This window comes from Miniopterus natalensis, chromosome 2 (assembly GCF_054644295.1).
Source record: "Miniopterus natalensis isolate mMinNat1 chromosome 2, mMinNat1.hap1, whole genome shotgun sequence".
NCBI classification, from domain to species: domain Eukaryota; kingdom Metazoa; phylum Chordata; class Mammalia; order Chiroptera; family Miniopteridae; genus Miniopterus; species Miniopterus natalensis.
In genome coordinates, this window is record NC_142082.1 from 75,749,554 (window position 1) to 75,772,312 (window position 22,759).

Genomic DNA, 22,759 nt, shown 5'->3' on the forward strand with positions numbered 1-22,759 from the left:
CAATTCCTGGTCAGGGCATGTGCCTGGGGTTGCTGGCTCAATCCCTGGTGGGGGCTGTGCAGGAGGCAGCCCATCGATGTTTCTCTCTCATCAATGTTTCTATCTCTCTCTCCCTCTTCTTTCCTCCCACTAAAATCAATAAAAATATATTTTTAAAATAGAATCAAAATGGGAATGAAAAAAAAAAGATTTAAGTCTTCTGTTACTTCCAGAATGCTTTCATGAATTGAAGTTTAAAGATTAGCTCTACTATTGTTTTTCTTCTTAGGAAAGCTAATTTTACATATTGTCTATATCAGTCACTTTCTCTCTCTTTTTACTTTTCTTCATTTAATTTTCATTCTTTTGGCTTTCTTCATCTTTTCTCAATGCCCTTTATATTCAGTCAAATTTATTCTTCTTCAGGTGTCTTGAATGTTAGCTTCATTTAAAAAGACTTAAAAAAATTTATTGTTGACAGTACTACAGATGCCCCCCATTTCCCTCCCCTTTGTCCCCCTCCACCAAGCCCCTGACCCACCCCAGGCCTACCCCACACTATTGTCTGTGTCCATGGGCTATGCATATATGCATATATTTTCTTTGGTTAATCTCTTCCTGTCCCCTTTACACCCCCCCTCCCCCCCCGCAATCTGTCATTCTGTTCTATGCATCCATGTCTCTGGACCTATTTTGTTCATTAGATTCTACATATGAGATCATGTGATATTTGTCTTTCTCTGACTGGCTTATTTCACTTACCATACTAATCTCCAGGTCCCTGCATGCTACCTCAAAGGGTAAAAGAACCTTCTTTTTTTTCAGCTGCATAGTATTCCATGGTGTAAATGGATGACATCCTTTTCATCCACTCATCTAATGGGCATGTGGGCTGTTTCCAGATCTTAGCTATTGTAAATTGTGCTGCTATGAACATAGGGGTGCGTAAGTTCTTTCTGATGGGTGCTTCGGGTTTCTTAGGATATATTCCCAGAAGTGGGATCACTGGGTCAAATGGCAGTTCCACTTTTTTCATGTTTTCCACAGTAGCTGTACCAGTCTGCATTCCCACCAGCAGTATACTGGTGTTCCATTTTCTCCACACCCTTGCCACCACTTGTTGATTTATTGATAGTAGCCATTCTGCAGGTGTGCAGTGGTATCTCATTGTCATTTTAATTTGCATCTCTCTGATATTGATGTTGAGCATTCTTTTTCATGTCTATTGGCTATCTGTATGTATTCTTTGGAGAAGTGTCTATTCAGGTCCTTTGCCCATTTTTTAATTGGATTGTTTTCCTTGATGTTGAAATGTAGGAGTTCTTTGTATATTTTGGAAATTAACCCCTTATCAGATGTATCATTGGCGAATATGTTCTCCCATAGAGTAGATTCCCTTCATTTTGTTAGTGGTTTCTTTTGCCGTGCAGGAGCTTTGTAGTTTGATTGTAGTCCATTTATTTTTTCCTTTGTTTCTCTTGCCCTAGATGTATTGGTGAAAATACTGCTACATGAGATGTCAGATTTTACTGCTTACGTTTTTTTCAAGGATTTTTATGGTTACCAGACTTACATTTAATTCTTTTATCCACTTTGTTTTACTCTTGTAAGATGATTTTTCTTCTTCATTTTATTTCCTGAGTTGAGTAAATTCATTTTTCATATCTTCTTTTTGTGCATTTTTTGGGGGTTCTAGATATGTATTTGCGACTTTATCCCTGAAAATGCTTGTTCAAGGATGTTTAATTTGGGTAGGAGTATTTTTCTGTAGTTTTCTTTAGCTCTGCAGTTGAAAGTTTTGGGGGAGACTTCATTAGCTGAAGTATTTTACTCTCTTTTTATGTTTCCTACTTACAGTAACTTTATATGGATATTTTCTACCATTTTCTGTTCATTTTGAGTTTTAATTTTCCTAAACCAGGTAACAATAGTACCTAAACAGGAGTGAGGGATTTGGAAGAATTAGTGGACTTTTTAGTTCAATAGCACCTTCTGTTGGTATAATACAGGGTTTTAAATCAATGACTCCTTTTTTGGGGGGTGGGGGGCAGGATGCTCTATCTTCTGTTTCTCCAAGATCCTTAATTTCTACTACCTCTTCCTACTGTTTACCACCAAGCCTCCAGGTAAATGGTGCCCCTTCCAAGTCATCTTCTTTTCCCAGAAGCAGTGCCTTTCTGAGACTGCCTCTTGGGTCCCATGCACTTTCAAGTCCCTTCCTTTTGTTTAACAGAATTTTTAAATGTCGAATACTAAACCTCTTGGTATTTCCCTCCTTAGGGTAAGGTTTTCTTTTTCTCTTTTTAAAAACATGTTTTTATTGATTTCAGAGAGAAGAAAGGAGAGGGAGAAAGAGAAACATCAATGATGAGAGTCATTGATTGGCCGCCTCCTGCATGTCCCCCACTGGGGATAGAGCCCACAACCTGGCCATGTGCCATGACCAGGAATTGAACCATGACCTCCCGGTTCACAGGTCGACACTCAACCACTGAGCAACACTGGCTGGGCTCTTTTCCTAGAGTTAACAAGCATTCTGTTTGCCCTCATTCCTGCTTACCTGTCCTCTGTTCTGAACAATCTCAACCTCACTTGCCACTTCAGCGTAGGTTCCATAGCTGGGTCTGCTACATTTTAGTGTTTATTTCCCCACACCCATAATTTGATATTGTTAAGGCAAGGGTGGTGGTGGTTTAATCTGCTCCCTTTCTAGATCTGTATGGTACTTCAAAGGTTTATGGAGAAATCTGGATTTAGACAGTTGTCATCATCTTGTGGAAACCTGGAGTCAAATTTTAATTTTTTATTTTTAAATCATTTTCTAGTTTTATTGCATGTAGTCAGAATTTTGTTTGATGTTTTAGGTTTTTGTGTTTTTGTTGTTAATTCTCACCTGAGGTTATTGTTTTTATTGATTTTTAAAGGGTGGTAGGGAGGGAGGGAGAGGGGAGGAAAAGAGAGGAAAAGAGAAAGAGAGGACAGAAATATCGATGTGAGACACATCGACTGGTTGCCTCCCGCACATGCCAGCTGGGATGGGGATCAAACCTGCAGTCCAGGTACATGCCCTTGACCAGGACTTAAACCCAAGACCCTTCGGTGTGCATCCTGACACTCTAACCACTGAGCAACACCAGCCAGGGATGACATTTTAGTTTTTGGAACTGAGATTTTCTTTGTGGACTAATATATAATTGATTTTTATAACTCGCCACTGTGCACTTGAAAATATGTATTCTCTATTTGTAGATCTATAGTTTGATATAAATATGTAAGAGCTACCTATTTATGTATACTATGACTAATTTTTTTTGTCCACTTAACCGGACTTATTTTGAGACTTATTACTAGGTTTTTATTTCTCCATACATCTCTTCTAGTTGTTACTTTATGAAAGATGTTGATGTCATTTGGTAAACAGACATTTCAAAAAATCTTTATTGTAAATATAGCCCTTAGCCTATAAAATATCCTTCACATTTTTGAGCTAAATTCTGCCTTGTCTGATACTAAGATGATAAATGAACTCTGCTTTTTAAAATTTTGCATTTATCTGGTATCTCTTCCCCTTCCTTTTATTATTATTTTAAAGTTATTAATTCCCTTAATTTTTATACTTTATGCAGCTAGCTGTATCTTTTGTATACAGCAATCATTAAGTTGAGCCAATACACATTTATTAATATACCTGGTATTCTTGGTGGTGTAACATTTCATGTCCTATTCATTTTTGTCTGTGTACACACAAATACATACAGAGAATGTGTGCATATCACTACGTGGTCTATTTTACTTTCTCCTTTTAGGGGAGGTTTCTTTTAATATTTTTTTGTATATTTTGTTTTTGGAGTTAATTCTACATCTTTATATAATACTGATCATTCCTTTCTCCTCTTAAGATAGTATTCGTTGCCTGCTATTAGCAGTAACAAAATTAGTAACTTCCTCTTTTCTCCCTTCTCCCCCACCATCTACTTTTTTGGTCACTGGTATTAGTTTTATTAGTGTTTTATCTTACATATCAAAGTGTGTATACTTATGTTTAAGTGTCCATCAATCAGCTTCAAGTACGATCCTTTTCCTTACAACTAATTCTTAAGAGGCAAACAGCCTTGTTCTACATTTCATTTACTCTCCCCAACCCCTCCCATTTTTCTGTGGGTTATATTATTTCTATATTGTCAGAATATATAACATTTAAATACCTTCTATCATCATTATTTCCATCTTTTAATCTTAGTGCTACAAAAAAGATAGTCAATGATCATCACTTAAGCCAATGTTGAAGATTGTGAAATCATTTCTTGGTTGTCTGAAATTTGTCCTCTAGTATCAGGAAGTATTCACAGGAACAATATTCCTTGAGTTGCTTCATGTTTAGAAATGTTTGTTGATGTCCTGAATTCTTGAAAGATAGTTGGTGAAATTGGAAATATTTATTTCCTTGAATATTTTTAAAATATTGCTTTATTATCTTGCATAAAATGTTGCTGCCAAAAATCTAATCCAATCTGATTTTCTTTCCCAGTTGAGTTGATCTTTTTTCCATGGATACAAAAAGATGTCTTTGGCCCTACCCAGTTTTTCTCAGTGGTTAGAACATCAGCCCACAGACTGAAGGGTGCCGGGTTTGATTTCTGGTCAAGGGCATGTATGTCGGTTGCAGGCTCAATTCCTGGCCCTGGTTGGGGGACGTGTGGGAGGCAACCAATCGATGTGTCTTTCTCATATTGATATTTTTCTCTCTCTCTTCCACTCTCTCTGAAAAGCAGTGGAAAAAATATCCTCAGGTAAGGATTAAAAAAAAAAAAGGTGGTTTTGTGTTTCTAAATGTTTACAATCCAGCATTGTATAAAACTACATCTGTGTTAACTGTTCTGGAATGAATTCCCCAGACTCATAGTGTGTCTTTCAACATACAGATTTAAACACTCTCTAATTATCAAGTGTTCTTTAATTATAATTCTAGTAGCTGTTCTGTTCCATTACTTTGGTTTCCATTTTCTTAAAAAGAATTTTTTTAAAGAATAGCTTATTGATTTTTAGAGAGAGAAGGGAGAAACATCGATGTGAGAGAAAGATTGATTGGCTGCCTGCTGCATGCCCCCTACTGAGGATCAAGCCTGAAACCCAGGCATGTGCCCTGACGGGGAATTGAACCGGCAACCCTTCAGTGCATAGGACACCTGACCAACCAAGCCACAACTGCCAGGGCTGGTTTGCATTTTTGTGTGTGTGATAAACAACACTAAATTTGCCCTTTTAAACATTTTTAAGTATACAACCCAGTGGCATAAGTATATTCACAATGTTATGTAATTATCACCACTGTGCTTTGATTTACATTTGGGGAATACAGAATACATATATTTTGGCTCTCTTTGCCTGTCTTGTCACCTTTTCTTTACTCCTTTAAAAAACTGATTTTCTTCAATTTTCTCCTTTCTGTTCTCCATTTCTTACTGTGCTTTCCGTGATATGTATTCAGCCATTTGTTTCTAATTTCATTGTCACTTTTTCCTAATTCTTGAGTTGTCAGCTCTCATTTCACATGCTGCTACGGCCTATTCATCTCATTTTTGAGGTTCTTTATGATTTGTATGGCTCCTCAAAGGTTTTCATCTTTTCCTTAATTTCTCCTGGCTTACTTTGAAATAGATTACCATTTTTGCCTGTTTTATGGTCCCATTTTTTGGTGTGTTTTCATTATATGACGGCTCATTTTAAAGTATTTTTCTTACAACTTTGTATATAGTTATATCATAGTCCATTTTCCCATATATTTGTGTGTTATTCTGGATTATGAGGTTCATTCCTGTGTTATGTGTGGACATACTTCAGTTTTAAAAAATCCATTCCTCTTTTGAGACATCTGGGTTGCTTCCAGTTTTTGGTGATTACAAATACACCAGTTATAAATATTTGCAGAGAAGTGATTATAGGTTTTCATTTCACATTTCATGAGAAAAACATATAGAGGCATCTCATTATGATTTGAAATGCAAATTGAAATCATAATGAGATACCACTACGTATCTCATATAATGCCTAAATTTAAAGAAAAACACTGATAATACCAATTGCTGGCAAGAAAGGGAAGTTGATGGAGCTCTCACATTTTGCTGGTAAAATTCAACCTAGAAGTAGAATTACTAGGTCATATAATAAGGGTATGGGTGGTTTTTTTTTAATCCTCACACAAGGGTATGTTTCCATTGATTTTAGAGAGAGGGAGGGAGAGAAACATTGATGTGAGAGGAACACTGATCAGCTGCCCCCCGAATGTTCCCTGACAGGGGATCGAATCCACAACCCAGGTATATGCCCTGACTGGGAATTGAACCAACAGCTTTTCGGTGCATGGGATGATGCTCCAACCAACTGAGCCACACCAGCCAGGGCATGGTATGTTTGATTTTATAAGAAATTATCAAACCATTTTCTAAATGGCTGTGGTATTTTCATTCCCACCAACAAGATCTGAATCCCATCTCTTTGCATCCTTGCCACCACTTGGTATTTTTCCTTTCTTTTTGATCACTCAAAGAGATAGTGTAGTGGTATCTCATTGTGGTTTTTAATTTGCTTTTCTTCAATGACTATTCTAAACTTTTCTCACTTAACTCAAAATGGTGACCATTTTTCTGTCATTAAATAGCCTATATCACGAAACACCCATTGAAAAATACTCCTTTCAAAAGATTGAAGTATATTCTATCATGAAATTTTGTCTATCATGGGTGTGCCATATATCATAAAACCATTCTTCTACCACTGGGTGTTTTTATTTCCAAGTTTTTACAAGTATGAAATTACACCGTGATCATAAAGCTTTGACTCCATCTCCATTTCCATAGATGTCTCCTAGAAAGGATCAAGGAGTACTTACATTTTTGTCTTTTGATATATGAAAAAATACTTTAAGTAGTTATTTAATTACAAGTTAAATATTTTTCATGTAAGCCATTTGTCTAGTTCTTTTATGATCAAGAGTTCATGTTCTTTGCTTACTTTTCTGTCAGGGTATTGACTTCTTTTTATTTGAGATGAATACACTCCCTAAAAGCAGAACACACTTTACATATAAAGAAAGGTAGGCCTATCTCTGACCTCCCCACGTTAATTCTTTATTTGAAATATGAAATATACTTCAAGTGAGCAAACACATCCAATATTAACTGCATGCAAACATGTGTTCACCAGACTCAAGAAGGACTCTTGCCTTCCAAGGAGTTACTTCGTTAAGTAACAAAATGTGTATAAATGAAGAATTTAAGTACAGGGTAAAAAGAGATTGTGACTGAATATCAAAACCTGTCTATACTTCAAGAGGAAGGAAGTTGAGCTAGACATCAAATTGGGGCAGTGGGAACCCTTTTTACAGAGCGAAAGGGTAAGTACAAACTAGTCCCTAGGTCTGCAAGTGATATTATAAGCCACAAGCATAGTATTTGAGGGTCACAAGCTACCAACCTTACTCCTCCCAAATACAAGTGCAGGAACCTAACAGAACCATCAAAAATTCATGAAATCATAACAAAAATAATGGAAATGTCCCTGGCCAGTGTGGCTCAGTTGATTGGCGTATTGTCCCATGTTGTGGGTTCCATCCTAGGTCTGGGCACATATAGGAGGCAACCGATCACTGTTTCTCTCTCACATCGATGTTTCTCTCTGCCTCTCCCTTTGTTCCTCTCTCTCTCAAATCAATAAAAAAACATATCCTCCAGGAATGGGGAAAAAACATATCCTCGGATGAGGATCTAAAAAAAGAAAAAGAAAAAAAAAAAAAAAAAAAAATATATATATATATATATATATATATGTATTATATGGTCAAAACTCTTACAAAGCACAGGAAGGCATTTCTAGACTTCAAAAATAATTTTTAAAAGTGATTTTTAAAAAAAAATATGTCTTTATTGATTTCAGAGAGAGGAAGGGAGAGGGAGAGAGATAGAAACATCAGTGATGAGAGAGTTTTCATTGATCAGCTGCCTCCTGCACACCCCCGAATGGGGATTAAGCACACAACCCGGGTATGTGCCCTGACTGGGAATCAAACCACGATCTCCTGGATCATAGGTCTATGCTCAACCGCTGAGCCATGCCCGGCCGGGCAAGAATGATTATTATTTCAATCTGACTTTTCAGTTACTGAGGAGAGACACCTATCACATTTTAAATGTGGTTTTTAATAAAAAATACTCTAAAAACTTAGCTCATGAAATCATTCAGATTTTTAAAGTACCAAAGGTAAGAATTCCAAATAGGTTCTGAGAGCAGTTTTTATTTATTGTTATGCTGATTTAGATAAATTTTAATCTACATTCTGTCACAATACATCACATTCCTTTAAAAGGTGTTGTCAAAATTTTTTATAATTATACAGCATGCATCACTTAATAATGGGAAAAGAATCTAAATTTGTATATATTATGAGATTGCAAAGAAAAGTAATCTCTAATATATCAATCTAAATTAAACCATGTTAAAGTCACTTAATATTGTTCATGCAAAAGTGGCATTTTAAAAATTTCTTAGAATCTTCAGATTATGTTATTAGTCTAGAGCAGTGTATTTCTGAAAGACAAATTTGAAGGGACTTATCTAATTATTTTTAAATTACTTATGTGTTGATAATTATAGGACATACATATGAAATATAGTAAATTTAAAATTGAAGCATTTTGACTTTAAGTTGTGTTAAAAAGAAACTAGAAAAGCAATAAATTTTCTTTAGCAAAAGAAATCTAAACACTGATAATTTTGGTATTCATGTGTGCTTTTAAGAAAAAAATGGCAAATAGAGCATTATCACTTAGGGCTCATCTTTATTATCTAAATTTCTCTATAGTTCATAAACAGACCTCACAAAAAGGGTGTGACCTTCACTACCCTTAATATTATTTGTATGTACAAACTGGAAACAACAAATATAGTTCAAACAAACTGAAAGTCAACTTTTCTAGAAAACTTGTATTTCTTAGCCACCAATCTCTAATAGTCATCAATTCAACACTAAATTACTGATACTTGAGGCCTTGGCCAGGTAGCTCAGTTGGTTACAGGGTAGCTCAGTTGGTTAGAGCATTGCCCAATATCCCAAGGTTGAGAGTTTGATCTACAGTCAGGGTATATACAAGAATCAACTAATGAGGCCAGAAAATCAGATAGCCAGGTGGGGAGATTGTGGGTCCTGCCTGCTCTTTCCAAGGAAGGAGGGAACCACCTTCCTGGCCTCCAGAATCACCCCAGACCATGCAGTCTGCCCAGGCTGGTGAGGCGGAAGCCAAGGAGCTGCTCCGCAGATGCTCCACATGGTACCCCTACTGCCATAGCTGCCATGATGGATCAGAAGCAAGCCTCAGGGCAGTGGCTGCAAGACGTTCCAGTCCCCGTCATCCCGCCGTCCCCTCATGGGAAATCGCAACTCCGGGGCCTGATTCCCTCAGCCTTCCTGACCCTAAACCCCCAGCAGCTAGGGCCTGCTTCCTCCAAGTCTCATCAGCGGGGCATGGCTCCCAGCCTCTGGCCCCACAGTGAGGAAACTGGCAAACCTGGCACAGTGCAACATCAAAGTGATGTGTCACTTCAGATCTCTCAACGAGGCTGAAGTGAACAGCGGTAATAAGTATATCACCAAGATTCAGGGAGAAGACACAGTCATGATTGTGACCAAGTCTTATGCATTTGATCAAGTATTCCAGTCAAACACATCTCAAGAGCAAGTGCATGATGATTGTGCAAAGAAGATTGTTAAAGATGTACTTGAGGGATACAACAGAACAATAATTGCATATGGACAGACATCCTCTGGGAAGATACACACAATGGAGGGAAAACTTCATGACCCACAAGGCATGGGCATTATTCCAAGAACACTGCAAAACATTTTTAATTATATTTATTCCATCGATGAAAATTTTAGAATTTCATATTAAGGTTTCATATTTTAAAATTTATTTGGATAAAATAAGGGACCTATTAGATGTTTCAAAGACCAACTTTTCAGTTCATGAATATAAAAACCGAGCCCCCTATGTAAAAGGATGCACAGAGAGTTCTGCATGTAGTCCAGATGACATATAGCAGTTACAAATATGAATGAACAGAGCTCTAGGAGTCACAATATATTTCTTATTAATGTAAAACAAAAAAACACACAAACAGAGTAAAAATGAGGAGAAAACTTCATCTGGTTGATTTAGCTAGTGGTGAAAAGATTAGTAAAACTGGACCTGAAAGCGCTGTGTTGGATGAAGCTAACTAAGAACATCAACAAGTCATTTTCTGCTCTTGGAAATGTTATTTCTGCTTTGGCTGAGGGTAGTATGTTACATTATGAAGGAAATTAAGAATGACATAGCAAAAATAAAGAATACATTGGAAGGAATAAACAGCATATTAGAGGAGGCTGAGGATCAGATCAGTGAATTAGAAGACAGGACAGAAAAAAATCAATCAGGGATCCAAAAAGAAAAAACAATGAAAAAACAGGAGGACAGCTGTGGGACAACATGCAATGTAACATAGGAGTACCAGATGGGAAAGAAAGTAAGCAAGGGACAGAGAACCTGTTTGAAGAAATAATGGCAGAAAACTTCCCTAACCTGATGAAGGAAAATGTCACACAAGTTCAGGAGGCACAGAGAGTCCCAAGTAAGAACCCAAAGAGGCCCATGTTTAGACACATTATAATAAAAATGCAAAAAATTCAAGACAGAGAATCTTAAAGGCAGCAAGAGAAAAGCAATCTGTTACCTACAAAGGAGTTCCCATAAGGCTCTCAGCTGATTTCTCCTCAGAAACTCTTCAGGCCAGAAGGGAATGGCATGAAGTATTCAAGGTAATGAAAAGGAAGGATCTGAAACCAAGACCTCTCTATCCAGCAAGGCTATCATTCAAGATAGATGGTGAAATAAAGAGCTTCCCAGACAAAACGAGTCTAAAGGAGGTGATCACCACCAAATGTTAAAGGGACTGCTGAATAAGTAGAAATAGAGAAACATAGTCATAAATAATTAAAATGGCAATAGATATCAAGGAAGAAATAAAAAACTTCCTGGAATCAAATGCAAACAAACACACAACAACCCAAAATCTATGGGACACAGTGAAAGCAGTCCTGAGAGGGAAGTTCATAGCACTACAGGCTTACCTCAAAAAAACAAGAAAAACTTCTAATACACTCTACAACCCTACAACTTAAAGACTTAGAAAGAGAACAAGAAAAGCCCAGAGTAAATAGAAGGAAATAATATAGAGAAGAGTAGAAATAAATGAAATAGAGAATAATAAAAAAAATACAAAAGATCAATAAAACCAAGAGCTGGTTCTTTGAAAAGACAGACAAGATTGATGAACCGTTAGCCAGACTCATCAAGAAACAAAGAGAGAGGACCCAAATAAATAAAATCAGAAATGAAAGAGGTGAAGTAACAACTGACACCACATAAATACAAAGAATTGTAAGAAAATACTATAAACAACTATATGCCAGCAAGCTGGACAATGTGGACCAAATGGACAAATTCCTAGGAAAATAAAATCTTCCGAAGTTTAGACGGGAACAATCAGAGAACCTGAATGGGCCAATAATAGGTCATGAAATTGAAGCAGTAATAGAAAAACTCCCAAAAAACAAACACTCTGGCCCAGATGGCTTCACAGGGGAGTTGTACCAAGCATTCAAAGAACAACAAACACCTATCCTTCTCAAACTATTTCAAAAAATCCAGGAGGAAGGAATACTTTCAAGCTCTTTTTATGAGTCCAGCATTATCCTAATTCCAAAACAAGAATGAGAATTATAGGCCAATATCCCTGATGAACATAGACGCTAAAATCCTCAACAAAATATTAGCAAATTGTATCCAGTAATATATTAAAAAGATCATACATCATGACCAAGTGGGATTTATTCCAGGGATTCAAGGCTGGTACAATATTCGCAAATCAATAAATGTGATACATCACATAAACGAATGGAAAGACAAAAAAAAAAAAAAATCACACGATCATATCAACAGATGCAGAAAAAGCATTGAACAAAATCCAACACCTATTCTGGATAAAAACTCTCAGCACAGTGGAAAGAGAGGGATCATACCTCAACATAATAAAGGCCATATATGACAAACCTACAGCCAACATCATACTCAATGGGCAAAAACTAAAACCATTTCCCCTAAGAACAGGAACAAGACAGGGGTGTCCACTTTCATCACTCTTATTCAACACAGTACTGGAAATCCTAGTCACAGCGATCAGACAAGAAGTAAACATTAAAGGCATCCAAATTGCAAAGGAGGAGGTAACACTGTCATTGAGTTTCCTCAAAAAAATTAAAGATGGAATTGCCATTTGACCCAGTGTTCCCACTTTTAGGAATATATCCTAAGAAACCCAAAACACCAATCAGAAAGAATTTATACACCCCTATGTTCGTTCATAGCAGCACAATTTACAATAGCTAAGATCTAGAAACAGCTCAAGTGCCAATCAATACATAAGTAGATAAAAAAGCTGTGGTACACTTACACCATAGAATACTATGCAGCTGTAAAAAAGAAGGATCTCTTACCCTCTGGGACAGCATGGCTGGAACTGGAGAGTATTATGCTAAGCAAAATAAGCCAGTCAGAGAAACACAAGTATCACATGATCTCATTTATATGTGGAATATAATGAACAAAATAAACTGATGAGCAAAATAAATCCGGAGGCTGATGAATCTTAGAGGGAAGGTAGGGGAATGAGTGGGGAGAGATTAATCAAAGAACTTATATGCATAAACATATAACCCATAGACACAGACAATAGTATGGGGAAGGCCTTGGGGCGGGGTAGATGCAGGGTGGAGGGGAACAATGGGCGGGGGAAAGGGGCACATCTGTAATACTCTCAATAATAAAGATAAATTAAAAAAAAATAAAAAATGAATCAACCAATAAATGCATAAATAAGTGGAACAAAGTAATGTTTATCTTCCTTCCCCCCCTCTAAAATCAAGTTAAATTTAAAAAAATCAATGAATGAATGCATAAATAAGTGGGACAACAAATTGATGTTTTTCTCTCTCTCTCTTTATCTCTCTCTCTCTAAAATCAGTAAGTAAAACAATAAAAAAATAAATTGATACTGGAACCCTTGCAATTTATGTTTTATAAGACTCATAAGTTAAAAAGCAAAATTTTTAAAGAAAATATTCAATTATTCTATTATTTTACTGTTGTTTTCCTTGTTATTCCTGCAACAAAATACATGGTGGTACTACTGTTGACTCCGTTGGGCCATCAGTTAACCTTGAATAATTGAAAACTAAACTCAAGACAATAAGATAGATATCTTTGCTTCTTCTCATGCATGTCAAAACTGCTAAAGTTAATCAGAAAGTACTAGTCTTTTATGCGGATCTGATAAAATTCCCCCTTCAAATGAAAGACAATGCGTGCTTTCTACTTTGATTAAAAAAAAAAAAAAAAAAAAGAGGACGAAAAGGCGGTACTTCTTGTCTCCTTCCTTCTAACCCAAAAGAGCTCAGAAGTTAGGATGCTTTCCCTCAGAAAAGCCTCTCCAGGCCCATGACGAAGCAAGCAAGCTTGTCAAGGCAGACCCATAAATTTCCAAATCGTCTATAGATCGTAACCGGGGAAACTAAGATCTGACAAAATTCTTCCCTCACTTCCACAGTTCCTACAGAGACCAGCACTTTCCAGCCTTAAAAAAAGGCCACTTTAGGAATGTTGGCTCCACACGAATGAACTGCCCAAACGCAGAACCTGACGTCCGCTACCAAATGATTGCCTTAGTCAAAGCGTAAGTGGAAATGGGCAAACACTTCACCAGCCGCTCCTTCGCCAACAACTGAAAATGAAAACCTCCCTTTCGAACGTGAGCATAATGGTGAGGCACTCCCTCTCCCCGCCCTTTCATTAATTACCAGCCTTGTTCCTTTCTAAACCAGATGGTCCATCAGCCAACCTCCTTTGTGAGTAAATGTTGACGGTCAGAATCTTTCCGAGACAAAGGTTATTCGAATACCTCCCAGGAATTCAAGGAATCGATTTTAATGCATCACATACCCCTCCAAGCCTTCACAATAAGGAACAAACCGAAGCCACCACCACCATTCACCGCTCTCTACCAGGAGCTGACAATCAGGCCAAGACGACCTTTCCCTTTCAGGGAAGCGAGAAGGCGCCGGGTCTGTTCCCTCAGACCCCTCCTCTCCTCCACAGCTCCCTCAGGACCCCTGGACCCCTTGAGCCCCTAAATACTCTTCCAATCGCCAAGAAGCCCAGTCTCAGCCACACACAAGATGGCAGCCAATCACCTACCGGAGGAAACAGCTGCGCCACCACTGCAGCGAAGCCGGCCTTTCGACTGCGGGTATCCCCATTGGCCCAGCGAGAGCGCGCGAGACAACTCGAGAACGCTGTCAGCAAATCGGACGGCGGCGCGCTCCGTTGCCTCAGCGCGGCGGACCGCGGGTGCGCGGAGGTCTGAGGCGTGGACGCAGTGGGGTGTGCAACCAATGGGCACCGGGCCAGGAGGTGTCCGACTCCTCCCATTTAGGGTTTGCGTTTGGTAGGCCTGGACCTTACAGATTAGGCGGTCCTTCCTCCTGCCGAGGCGAGATCTAGTAAACGGTGAAGTACTTCCCGGCCAGGGGGCACCGGGGGACCGTAGGATCTCGGTGGCTTGGAGTCGGAGAGGGTCCCGAGGGGCTGGTGAGCCCAGCCTCGCCTGCTGAGCGGGCGGCGTGCAGCCTTCAGATCTGGCGAGCGGCAAGGAAAACGTAGTGGAGCCAGTGGAGCCGCGGCACGGCCGTGGGTGCCCCCCTGACTGGTCCTCCGGCCCAGGACCTGGGCGCGCCGGGGAGCCCTTGCAGCCTCCCTTCTTTCACCCATGTGCAGTCCAGGGCTGGAGAAGGGACTGCGGGCGCACTGAGTTCTCAGCCCCATTTCAGCCTCTGTCTCGCGGTGTAAACCTCAGTGTGAGGGGATTCCCAAGCAGTTGGGAACGCGAGGCTGTAAAAGGGGCTGCAGGAAATGGACTGCAGTATAAAATCCAGAAGCAGAACTCGAACGTTTAACCACTGACCCATTTCACAGGTAAGACTACACAAGCCCCAAGTAAGTAAAATCATTTGTCCAATATCGCGGAGTTAAGATCAGATCCTAGGAGCACCTGACTCGTGAACCACAACCCAGTAAGTAATTATCCAATGAATAATTAAAATAAGGGACAGTGCGTAATTAACCGTGCTCTTCGGCTTGTGGAAACCTTCAATAAGTTCTGTATGTTTTCGTGAATCAGGCTAAGAAAAGAGGTAATTGAGGCGGTAGAATGGAATAAAAAACGACTCTGAAACCGTGCTGCTTGGTTCCTTTTATTTTGTTTCCACCACTTTCACTAGAAAAACCGGCATGCTACTTTATTTGTTATGCAGAATAAGAACAAGTGAAGTATTTAGAAATGTGACTGACACGTGATTTATACTCAAACATGTACATTACTGTTACCGTAATTAAAACGTAAGGAACAGGAAATAGTCACGATTTCATAAGACCCTATTTTTAAAAACGAAAGGGAACCATAACTTGAACTGAAACTGACTACTTTTTTGTCAAAATGAAAAAGTGAGAAGAGGAAATACATGAACAAATTTTAAAGCCCCTGTTACATTACAAAATAGTAACACTGGTTGTCTCTAGAAGGTGAAATTACGAGTGATTTAAATTTTCTTCTTTATGCTTTACTATATTTTGCAGATTCTCTGCACTAAACGTTTTACTTTTCTAAGTTCAGTTATTTTTAGATTTTTAGAAGTTATGAACAATACTGATGAGAGCTTTTTAAAAAAAGAATCTAGTACTGAGTATGCTTGTAGGTGGATGTATAAATTGTTAGAACCTTTCTGGAAAGCAGTTTGGTAATATGCTCCAGAAAGCTTTAAAATGGACAATCCATTTTTGAAAATTATATACTTTTTAAATTGAGTACACTTTTACATTTCCTTTTACAAAATTAGAACTTTACAGATGAATAAAGAGAACAATCTACAGCCCCTGAATTCCCTCCCTCCCCCAACAAAGATTAATGCAGAGCCTTCAAGTCCTTTTTTATACTCACATATTCTCAATAGATGCATAAAGGCATTTGTAATTTTTTAAAAGGGAAATAGTATCATACTATGTAATTCTATAACTCTTCACTTGACCATGCTTTTGCAGTGTGCACATGTTATTTATAGCTCATTATGTTATTTATGGCTCATTTCTTTTAGTGTTCCAGTGTATGACTGAATTCTTCTGTTAATGTAAATTATTTATCGTTGCCTCTTATTGGTTTCCATATTAAATTCTATTTTGTTTGACGTGTAGTGTATAGTACATTTTATTTGCCATACTCCTTTTGATGGACATTAAGTTGTTTCCAGTTTCTCACCTGACAAGCAGTGCTGCAGGGAAACCCTTGTGTTTTCTTGTGTACATGTGGTATTTCTCAAGATATATACCTAGAAGTGGAATTGCTTGGTTTTAAGTTGTAAACACTTTTAATTTTAATAGGTCTTGCCAAATTTGCCTTGAAAATATTTCTACTAATTTACACATCTCACAAGTAGTTTATTAGAATTCAGTTTCCCTATAATCTAGACTATTGATTTTCAGCCCATGTGCTGCAAGAATTTTTAAAACATGCAATACCTTTTAGTCCAAGGCACTGACCTCTTTTCCCTTAGATTGTCAAGTAAAAAAATGCAAAATTATACCTATGTTTTTGGTCAGATCAGCAAAAAATACATTTTTTGGTGTTTAGTAGGATTTTAGTAATTAGTTTATGTGTACCATGAGATGAAAAGGTTGAAAATAGCTTGTCTAGACCAACATGAGATATTATCTTACTTTTTGCCCATCTGATGGATAAAATGATACGCATTTTTTAAAGATTTCATTCTCTGATTACTACTAAGGTTGCAGTATCTATTTATGTTTATTAACCCACAATTTATGTAAATTTATATAATTTCTTTCATACCGTACCCATTTTCTATTTAGTCATCTTTTTCTTAATGATTGAAGGAGTTCTTTATGTGTTCTGGATACTGTGTATCCTGTATAATTTTAAAAATTTCTTCAGTGTCTAATGGCTATGTCCTTTTTTTGTTACTATTGTTAAAATGTTACATTTTCTCCCAACTCTTTGCTTGGCTTTTAACTTTATTTTGTTTTTGTTTATTCTACAGATTTTTCTCTTCTTTACAATCTTTAGGTCTCTTTATTTTACTGTCTTTCTGTAAGACTTTCAGTACAATATTGAATAAGAGCAGTGGTGGCAAGTATTCTTATCCTGTGCCCAACTTTAATGAAAATGCTTCTAGCATTTCATCATTGAGTATTTACTGCAAGGTTTTAGTAGATAGTGTTTACCAGGTTGAAGAGTTTTCTGTTATTACTAGTTTGCTAAGAGTTTGCCCTCTTCCCTCCTCCTTCCAATAGTTGCTGACTTTCATTGAATTTTTAAATTTTGTTTTTCTGCATCGGAGATGATAGTTTTCCCCTGTTTATCTGTTAATATAAAAATTTACATTGAGAACTTTCCAATGTTGAACTTTCTGGGTATTCCTAGGATAAACCCTACATTAATGATATACTTTTAGTCTACTGATGCATGCTTTTACTTACTGTTTTGCTTCTATGCCCATAAGTGCCTTTGGCCTTAAGTTTCTTTTTTTTAACATGTCAAGTTTATACTAATCTAAAAAAAAAAGTTCAATAGCTTCCCATATTTTTTTTGCTCTGGAACTTTTGTATACTATAGAAATTATATGTTCCTTGAAAGTTTTATAAAATTCATTTATAAAATGTTATGGACATGGTATGCTGGGAGTGAGAGATGGGGATGTGTGGCATGCAGCTCTGGTAAGATCTTCAACTGCTTTCATTTATTTTAAACATTTTATTTATTTATTTATTCATTCTCACCCGAGGATATTTTTTCCATTGCTTTTCAGAGAGAGCACAGGGGAGAAACGTCTATGTGAGAGAGATACACTGATTGGTTGCCTCCTGCATGCCTGCACCCGAGGTACGTGCCCTTGGCTGGAATTGAACTTTAGGCCCTTCAGTCTGCAGGCAGACGCTCTAACCATGAAGCCAAACCAGCTAGGGCTCAGCTGTTCTTTTCAATTTTCTCTTTTATACTTATTTCTTTTTTTAAAAATATATATATATTGATTTCAGAGAGAGGAAGGGAGAGGGAGAGAGTGAGATAGAAACATCAATGATAAAGAGTCATTGATCGGCTGCTTCCTGCATGTCCCCTACTGGGGATTGAGCCCAAAACCCAGGCATGTGTCCTGACCAGGAATCAAATCGCAATCTCCTGTATCATAGGTCAATGCTCAACTACTGAGCCACGCCCGGCCAGGCTATACTTTCCTTTAATTGGGATTATTACTTCTTTAGCTTACTTGGTATTAAGTCAGTAATTTCAATTAGATAGGCATGATGAATTGTTCTGTCAGTGTAAAATATTTCTTTGCCTTTTTTATTTGTGTTCATATTAAATTCTGTTCTGTTCGATATGGATTTTTTTGTATTTGCTGGAACATCTTTTTTCACATTTCCTCCATTCAGCCTTTTAGTGATGTTTTGTGTGATTTAAGTGGGTCTGTTTATTTAAAAATACCATAGCTAGATTGTGCTTGGAATCCATTCTGAGAGTCTCTCTTTTAATAGTAAGGTTAACACATTCACTTTTTGTGTGATTATTAACATATTTGGCCGTTTTCTTATCATCTGTTTACCATGTTTCTTTTCACATCTTTCATGTCTTATTTTTTCATTTCTCTTTAAAAAAAAAAAAATCTTTATTGATTTCAGAGAGAGGAAGGGAGAGAGAGAGAGAGTTGAAACGTCAGTGATGAGAGAGAGTCATTGATCGGCTGCCTTCTGCACGCTCCCGATGGGATCGAGCCCCAACCTCAGCATGTGCCCTGACCGGGAATCCACCTGCTATCTCCTGGATCCTAGGTCGATTCTCAATCTGTGAGCCATGCCTGGCTGGGCTCATTTCTCTTTTTAAATTGAGGTTAGCCCCAAGTTTTCTTTGTTGTACCTACTTTCTTTTTAATAGATTTACATTATCAATACAGTTTGTAAATTTTTTCCTAACAAAGTCTAAACTTAATTAGTATTAATATCCTACCTATGAAGAACTTATCTTGCTTCTACTTTACTTTCTCTGATCTTGCAATAACCCCCTTTCAATGCCCCTCCAAAAGAGAATATAATTTCCCATGGTTCTGTCTTCTAGCATTTTTGTTTCATTCGTTATTAGCGTCCATTTCTATTCTGTGTTTATATAGCATTAATGTATTTTACTCATTTGCTCACTATTGCTCTTGTACCTTCTGGGTTAGTTTTTATTCACGAAGTACTTATTTCTTTTAGAGAGTCTCTGAGTGGCTCTTTGAGTTTGTAAAACTTTCTATTTTTTAATCTCAGTATTGAAAGATAGCTTGGCTGAATTAGTATTCTGGGTTCAGACTTATTTTCCTTTAACATCTGTCATCTCTGATGAGAAGTCTGATTACCAGTCTGATACACATTCTTTCAGATAATCTAGATTTTTCTGGAAGCTTCTAAGACTTTGTTTTTATTCTTGATATTTTGAAGTTTATCCAAAGTTTGTTTAGTGGTGTGTATTAAGAATTTTATCCTGCTTGGTACTCAGTGGACCCTTAGTGGGCTTATGTGTTTCCAGTTCTGAGAAATTCTTGGTCTTTATTGCTTCTTCATTCTCCTTATTTTAATCCTCCTCTTGTTCTTTCTTTGCTCTTTGTTTTGAGTGAATTGCTCAACTCAGTCTTCCAGCTTGCTAAATGGCTCTTCACCTGAGTCTGTGCTATTATTCAGTGATCTGTTGAGTTTATTCAGCAACTCTTTATATTCAGGTTATCTAATTGGTTATTTTTATGTTATTTCATAGATGAGGTTTCCTTCTTTTGCTCTTTGAGGATATTAAATACAGTAACATTTATTTTAAAATTATTTTCAGGATGCTCTATTAATTTTCCTCTTGAATTGAAGCTCATCTGTTTGTGGGCTTGTTAAGTCTCTTTCATGGTGTAGCTTTCCTCAGATGCTTGATGACTCTCGGTTGTGCACTGGTCTCCTCTGAGAGGTTTTGCTCTTCAATTTGCTATGTTATGATGATGGTTGGCATGATCTCTATAGCTTCTCTTCTGTTTCCTTTCCCCAGAGAGGTCTCACAGACTTGGTCCGTTGAGAATTCCCTTTTTGTTTTCATCATGAATATATACTTTTAAATTTTTTAAATATTCTAACATTTCTGTGGGTTTGGGAGTGGGAGAAGAATTTATCATACGTTGACTAATATCTTGAGACTGAAAATTGTTGATCTCTTTTTGACCTGTTAGTTCCACCTCTAGGTGTATATCTTAAGGAAATAAACATAGATATGCATAAGGCATATTCCAGCATTAATTATTACTGAAAAATCGAAACAATCTAAATGTTCAACATAGAGCTTTATTTATAGTACTAATTAATTTATTGAATTTTAAATATTAAAATTCTTTAGTGTATTTTAATATATGTATTATTGACCAGAGTACATTATATAGTCACTTAAAAGTCATATTATAGAAAAATATTAATGACCAGGGGAAGTACATAATATGTTTTCAATGAAAGATTATAAAAAATTATATATTACTAAAATCCAAATTTTGTTTTAAGAGTATATTTACTGAAAGAGTAATCATTGTTGCTAGCATTTATTTTGTCCTTTGTATGTGCCAGGGACTCTTCTAAGTGAGTAAGTCTTATTCTGACTGTAATCCTATGGATTGTTATACTTATTTTAAAAGTTTTTACAAAGTATTTATAAAGTGGGGATAGTTTATGTTAATTAAAAATATATTAAGTATGGATAATTCTTAATGTCTCTTTAATTTTCCTAATTTTGATATTTTATACACTTTTCCAGTTGATATGTACTTTTTTCATAATAGTTCATGGTGTTTTAAAAGATAGAGCTATTGTTATATAACAATCTCTTATATATTTTATTCTTTACAAATATGCACCATTTTTTATTGTTACAGAATGTTTTATGCATTTATGGACCAAAGGATGGAGTTGGTTTTTATTTTTATAAAGATATTGTCAGTGATCTGATACAACTATAAATATTTAATTGATGAAGATTCATGGACTTGTCATTATGTTGGACTAGTCATTTCTGAAAGTTTCTTCAACCACAGTTTCTATTTGAACATTCAAGTATCTGAGAATACTGGGTTTAGAGTGGCATAATAATTATTTTCTCTGAGGACTGCAAATTTCATAAAGACCACAGTTGGATTCCAGTTATATTCTCCAATCAAAGTGATTCAGTCCCTCGATAAAGTTAACTTTGAAGAGTTTTGTGTTTATAAACAACGCCAAAAGATGGGAGAAAAAAATGGTAGGTTGAAAAACCATTGTTAAACTTTGTTTAAAAGTATGTAGACTACTTAATGGAGCTGAATTGTGGAATTTTCAAGGTGTTTCACTGTAAATGCCTTTTCTGAATTCAAAGGAATCAAGAGATTATTCTGATGTAGCCAACAATTTCAATTGTCTTTACAATGAATTTGTGCCCATAACACTAAGTCAGTACTTCAAGGTACTTTTAAAAAATATTTATTTTGTATAAAACAGATATACAGAAAAATCGAGAGGATGATACAGAGAGTTCTCATATTCCCTGCACCCAGTTTTGCCTCTGATTAACATTTTACATTTGGCTGGTACATTTGTTACAATTAAAGAACCAGAATTGACACATTATTATGAACTAAAGTCCATGGTTTATTCCTGTTGCCTTAGTTTTCACCTCATGTCTTTTTCTATTCCAGGATCCCATCCAGGATACCACATTACATTAACTTGCCATGTCTCCTTAGGGTCCCCTTGGATGTGACATTTTCTCAGACTTTCTTTGTTTTTGATTTTGTAGGATTTTGTATCCAAATATTTTTTAGGATACCCCTTTATTGAAATTACTGATTGATTTTTTTTCTCATGATTAGGATTATAAGGTTGTGGAAGGTAAAGTCCCATTTTACCACATCATATCAGGGGTATATTTATCAACATGATTTCTCACTTGTTGATAACTGAACTTGATCACCTGGCTGACAGTGTTATCTGATTTCTCTACTGTAAATGAGGTTTTTTAAAAATCTCCCTTTCCCTGCTGTACTTTTTGACAGGAAATTACTGTGTGCAGCCCACACTTAAGCCGTGGAGATTTATGCTCCTCTTCTTTCAGAGCAGAATATATACATTAATTATTTGGAATTATTCTACAAGGGAAATTTGTCTCCTTTCCCCCACCTTTGTATTTAGTCAATCATTTGTATCAGTATGTAATAATGGATACTTACTTTATACTTTGGGTTATAATCTGTTTTGTTACTCAAATTGTCCCAGGATTGGCCATTGGGAGCTCTTTCAGTTGGCTCTGTGTCCCCTTAATGTACCCCCATCAATTTAGGTGGGTTTTGTTTCACTTTGTTTTTGTTTTTTAGTACTTCCTTATTTTCTGGTATCAAAAGATTCTATAGGCTCATAGAAATATATCTATATAGGAAATATAGGTATATTTCCTGCCCCAGTCCTAGAATCAGCCATTTTTTGAATGAAACTTGGCTCCTTTCATTGGAAAATGGTATTAGAAACCAAGATATGGGCAATAG

The 22,759-nt window shown here is 36.7% G+C and overlaps 2 protein-coding genes across 7 annotated transcripts in view; one reads left to right on the forward strand and one right to left on the reverse strand.

Annotated features, from left to right (window-relative positions):
* The window catches only part of CAB39L (calcium binding protein 39 like), a 144,183-nt gene extending 129,805 nt beyond the window's left edge, over positions 1–14,378 (reverse strand). For 2 of the 5 annotated variants that reach the window (XM_016205451.2, XM_016205453.2), the window contains exon 1: positions 14,067–14,185. The gene's annotated coding sequence lies outside the window, so the exon portion shown is untranslated. Of the gene's footprint in view, positions 1–14,066; positions 14,187–14,321 lie in introns of those variants that run through there. The other 3 variants (XM_016205452.2, XM_016205454.2, XM_016205455.2) reach the window with 3 other exon arrangements.
* A 329-nt stretch (positions 14,379–14,707) lies between these two features.
* The window catches only part of SETDB2 (SET domain bifurcated histone lysine methyltransferase 2), a 47,508-nt gene continuing 39,456 nt past the window's right edge, over positions 14,708–22,759 (forward strand). Inside the window, exons 1-2 of one of the 2 annotated variants that reach the window (XM_016205456.2) lie at positions 14,708–15,098; positions 21,122–21,483. In XM_016205456.2, coding sequence (XP_016060942.2) covers positions 21,468–21,483 — 16 coding nt within the window. In that variant the 5' untranslated portion in view covers positions 14,708–15,098; positions 21,122–21,467. The remainder of the gene's footprint in view (positions 15,099–21,121; positions 21,484–22,759) is intronic. The other variant, XM_016205457.2, reaches the window with a different exon arrangement.